This window comes from Arachis ipaensis, chromosome B09, assembly GCF_000816755.2.
Source record: "Arachis ipaensis cultivar K30076 chromosome B09, Araip1.1, whole genome shotgun sequence".
NCBI lineage: Eukaryota > Viridiplantae > Streptophyta > Magnoliopsida > Fabales > Fabaceae > Arachis > Arachis ipaensis.
The window spans coordinates 13,286,998-13,292,630 of NC_029793.2; the positions used below are offsets into that span (position 1 = coordinate 13,286,998).

The 5,633-nt window shown below is 27.3% G+C and overlaps 1 protein-coding gene across 1 annotated transcript; it reads left to right on the forward strand.

Annotated features, from left to right (window-relative positions):
- On the forward strand, positions 4,926–5,633 carry LOC107615054. The gene has a single exon (XM_016317172.1). It carries the CDS (start codon positions 4,926–4,928, stop codon positions 5,631–5,633), a length of 708 nt encoding a protein of 235 aa, XP_016172658.1.

The following is a 5,633-nucleotide window of genomic DNA, read 5'->3' on the forward strand; positions in this document are numbered from 1 at the left end:
GAAAAAGATAATTTATATTATGAAATTTAAGACCATTAATATTTTTACATTTTTGTTTTTTTTAGTATTGTAATTTTTTTCATAGAAATAGAAGAAGGAGTTGTTAATTAAAGAAAAAGAAGAAAGAAAGGTGCTACTAGAGTACTAGGTAGGTTCAAAGTGAAAGTAATCTCGGAGAGAAGGAATAGGTACAGGGAAGAAGCATATTGGTATAAGTGGCACCGTTGTGAGGAGAAAAACATGCACGACACGTGGTGAAAATCACACTGTTCAATTTGTGCTCCTTCTCCGCAGTCTCTCACACAGACACACACAAAAGTAGCCAGTCCCTTAACCACTTCCGCGACCTGCCTTCTCGACATCCAAACAACCACCACGCCACCGCCCAAGATTCCACAGTAAACGGTCTAACTCTAACAGACCCACTCACAACTCAGAAGTATGCCTAATAACTCATTTTTGTTTGACGATGATTGACTAGCATTCATTCATTTCAGAATGTACAGTTATTTAACCGAGTCGTGTTGTGTTATTCATGCTCTGCATGTGAAAGGTTTTTAATAAAAAACAAATCCAGCAGAATCAATTTAGGGTGTGTTTGGGGTTCACGTTGGAGAAGAGAGAAGTCCGTTTGAGTGTTTTGAACGTCTCACTTTTATGTTTGGCAATTTGTTAGAACTCTAAACTCAGAAGTGCTTTCACCTCTGAACGTACGTTCACGTGAAGCTAAAATTTCTTGCTTCTGCGTTCACGTTGAGAAAGTTGATTGTCGTTGGAAGAATTAAGTGGAAAATTTATTCTGTTTCTACCAATCCTACCCTCTATTCTCTTCTATAAAAAGGATGCAAGTAACCATAACTTTTACAGTAGTTCTTCATTCATTTGTTGTGTATGTTCTTTGTTCTGAATTTTTTTTTTCTATCAAAATTTTTTAGATCTGTTTCAATCACTGCCAAGATAAAAAATTTAATTATTTTTTATTATTTTTAGTACTCTCTTTCATATTTTGATTTTTATATTTTTATTGTATTTTTTTATTTATACGATAAATATTTTTTATATTATTTTTTTAGTATTTTGATGTTATTTTTTTAGTTCTCTATTATATTTTTATTGTATTTTTTTATTTATACGATAAATATTTTTTATATTATTTTTTTAGTATTTTGATGTTATTTTTTTAGTTCTCTATTATATTTTTATTGTATTTTTTTATTTATACGATAAATATTTTTTATATTATTTTTTTAGTATTTTGATGTTATTTTTTTAGTTCTCTATTATATTTTTATTGTATTTTTTTTCTCAAAAGATAGATATTATTTTATTATTATAAAATAATAATGTTTATTTATATGATAAATATTTTTATTATAAAATGAATTACTAAGATCTATTCAAATATCTAAAGTAAAATGATAGGATAATATAAAAAAATTATTTAAATTGATGTCTCTTTTAGTAATTTTTTCTCTAAAAGTGATTTTGAGTAGCAAAATCCAAACAACATTTATTTTATTATAATCCATTTTAATATAAAGATGGCCAAACATAAATCACGTTAATACAAACTTACTTTTCATCAAAATCAAGTTTGCAAAATCAATTCCATGCAAACTCTTGTTTACAAACTGTAATCCAAACACACACTTATTCGTTCGTTCGTTTTCATTTTGATTTTCAGTAGTGTCGACAATGCGAAAACGGAAGCCAAGGAAATCAGGAAAGGAATCAACCAAAACAGCAACCCCAAAAATATACCTAATCATTAACTTACCGGATTTCTTGCTTTTCCATATTCTCTCGTTCCTCCCAACAAGATGGGTCATGGCCACCAGCGTCCTGGCTCGCCGGTGGCGCCACTTCTGGAAGGATCTTCTGGTTATATCTATAATTTATAATAATATAATATATAATGCTAATACATGGTTTGGTGTCTAATTTTTTATTTTCTATTTTAACTCTACTAACATAATTTAAAAATATTTTGCAGTTACTTATTTCTCCTACGTATTTCACTATCAGTTACAAAAACTCACGCATAACTTCTATTCAATTCTTTACCGCCATAATCTCTCTTTTTATTTTTTTTGGCCATATATGAAATGAAAAAAGAATAATTAGAAGTCAACAAGTGTTTAAACAATGGTGATAAATAATTTTTTTTATAGATCTTATTATATTCTGAAGTATTCATTTAAATTATATTTTGTTTTATTTTATGTTAGTCTTTGTTTGTATAGTATTATTTTGAGTATGTCTGTGAGTACTATACTCTGATGGTCTGTCCAGCAGTTTAGCCTCATTCTAATTATTCTATTAGAATTTTTTTTTTTATAATTTCATCCATTCTACTGCTTCTTTTTTACCTCTTAAATACACTTTGTTATATTTCTCTTGCTGCCATTATTTTTTTACCTTCAAAGCCATCGATTTCATCACATCCATAGTTACAAATTTCATTTAGTTTTTCTGCAGTTACTATATTCACGTATAACTTCTACCTATATTTTTTTTTCTCTTTAATTTACTTACCCAATTAATATTTTTATCATTCTTTTACCTTTTTAATTTGTCCCCAATATTTCACGTACAAAGATAGTGTTTTATATTTTTCTCTTATTAAAAAAGAACTAATTTTTTTCATCTAATATGTATTCTTTATTTTTTTAAATATGTCTGTACCTATCAATGATGAATTGAAAAAGTCTAATATTTTATTAAATTCATCTTTTTTCTTTTCTAAATTACTTCATATAGGATAATATTATTTTTTTAATTTTTAAATTATTAATTATACAGAGTATTATATTTAAAATTTGAGTATATAAATATTTATTTTTAAATTAAACTAAAATAAATGAATTATATTACAAAAATATAATTTATTTTAATTTCTATAATATCATTTGTTTGGCATATGGCACTGGTTATTTGATTAACGTATAAAAGATGTAATATATAAATACTTGGTGATAATGAATTACGGTGGGGTTAAGAGAAGGTGGAAGGAGAAGAAAAAAAATGAGAAAGAACAAAGTAATATAATAATGGCCACTAGACAATGACAGATATGTGTACAGAGAATAATAATAAGAGAACGAATAGTGTTTGATACAGTAAGGGGATATAATAAAAGTTATAAATTAATAATTTTAAAAAATAATGAAATTAAAGAAAATTTAAAAAATTAACTATAAAATTAAAAAAAAATTATCAATTGAAATTATACATGAAGATAAAGAGTCCTTTGAATATAAATTTTTATCTCAACTTCAAATTAAATACTATTAAAAATAAATAATTAAACTTAATAACATTTATAAATAGTTAAGTTGTAAATAATGTTTTTAAATTGCCAATGAGTCATAGCTCAAATGCCATAGTCTTTCCATACTCATTTAAGAGGTTGTGGGTTCGAATTTTCTATCTTTGGTAAAAAAAAATAATAATGTTTCTAAATTTTTATTTTTATTTTGTTATGCATAATAACAACATAATAAATTTGTTTAATATCTTATTTAATTTATTTATAAATTTTATACATTCTAAAAGTTAATTTGATAATTTGGATAAAAATTTTAAATGCTTTATGTCTTACTCTTTTTAGCGAAACTTCAATAACTCATAAAAGTTAATAGAATAGATGGTTATAAATCAAAGTGATAGACAAGATTAAAAGTTGCGAACTTGCGATAATAATATTTGATGATAATTAATTACAGACGGTCGAGTGAAGAGAAGATGGAAAGAGAAGGAAAAAACGAGAAAGGAGAATAAGATAATAATAATAATAATAATAATGGCAATGAGACAATGACATGTGTATAGAGAATAATAGCAAAAGAAAGAATAGTGTTTGATATTGTAAGGGATATAATAAAAATATAAATTAATAATTTTAAAAATATAATAAAATTAAAGATAATTTAAAAATTAAATATAAAATTAAAAAGAAAAATAAAATATTTTTTAACAATTGAAATTATGCATGAAGATAGAGTGTTTTGAATATAAATTTTTATCTCGACTTCAAATTAAATACTAATTAAAAATAAATAATTAAACTTAATAACGTTTATAAATAGTTAATTTGTAAATAATGTTTTTAAATTTTGATTTTGATTTTGTTACACATAATTTTTAATTGAATAATCTTGAAGCGCTTATATATTTATTTTTATGGTCAATAAATCTCACAGTTTTTCATGACTAAAGAAGTTATTAATAAGAAGATGTATGATGAATTACGAAGAATTTTTTTCAGATACACAATTTTTATACTCTCCTATTTTGTTTATTAATTATTCTTATATTTTGATATTTAAAGCTGAGTTGAGCCGCTAATTCAAATAAAATGGATACAAAATAATAAACGGACTGAAATGACGTTACCACCCATCCACTAATAACATCATGACATCATCATCGCTCACCATATATTGGCCTAGTTGTTTGCTGCTTTGGCATGACTCCATTCTTAATGTTGAAGGGAAAGCAATTGTTGAAGATAGACCATCAAATCAGTTTGAAATTTAAGAAATATTAAGATTATATGGTTAGAAAGAGATCTTTTTAGGAATTCTTGTTTTAGAATTTATAGTCTTTTGTGGTTAGATTAATAAAAAGATCTTCAACTCGTTGTTTTTTATTATGATAGGATATGATCCTAATTTTGATGTATATCCTTTTTGTTGGACGGATATGTGACTTGTAACAATAATTACAATAGGGTAAAATAATAAATAAATTCTTGTTAGTCAAATAAAATAAATTATAAATTAAAGATGTTGTAATTGGTGTCGAAAATTATACGTGATAAATTTTGTCGAAAAAAGGTTTTTTGATAGAAAAAAATTAACCGAATCGATGAGATTTGTCGAATTAAAGCCTAACAGAGCAATTAATAAATTCGGAGTTTGTCCATGGAGGTTGGAAATGGCAGAAACATTCGTTTCTGGGAGGATACTTGGTTACAAGGTGGCTCTTTGAGAGATTGTTTTTCGAGACTCTTCTCTGTTTCAAATCAACAAGGATCCGTAATAGGGGACTGTGGGTTTTGGGATGGGCTAGAGTGGGTATGGGACTTCCAATGGAGGAGAGAACTCTTCCAATGGGAGTTAGAGCTACTCAACCAACTTCAGGACCGGTTACGGGTTGTGAGGTTATCGGTTGATAGAGAGGATACAATTGTATGGAAATTTGATAAAAATGGTGTTTTTTCTACTAGTTCTTTTGTGCAGGTGCTACAGCAGGAGACTCTCTCAGCGGACATTATGAGTTACAACTTCAAAAGCTCCATTTGGAGAGGCTTGGTTCCTCCAAGAGTTGAGCTATTTGCTTGGTTTGTGCTAGTAGGCAGGGTCAACACGAAGGAGAGGCTGAGTAGACTTGGCATTATTAATCATCATGACAATATATGTGTGTTGTGTAAAAAGGACATTGAATTTGTACATCATTTATTTTTTGCTTGTGAGTTTACGTGGCAGGTGTGGTGTGCATGGTTGACGTTCACTGATCGAGCTTGGACCACCCCGGAAATCGTTAAAGAGTTCTTTGAGAGTTGGACTGGAGTAACATGTGGGAAGTCTGAGCAAAAGAAATGGCTGATAGGATTCTATACAGTTATTTGA

Coding starts and splice junctions, on each gene's coding strand:
- LOC107615054 (XM_016317172.1), top strand. CDS start 4,926: ATGGAGGTTGGAAATGGCAGAAACATTCGTTTCTGGGAGGATACTTGG.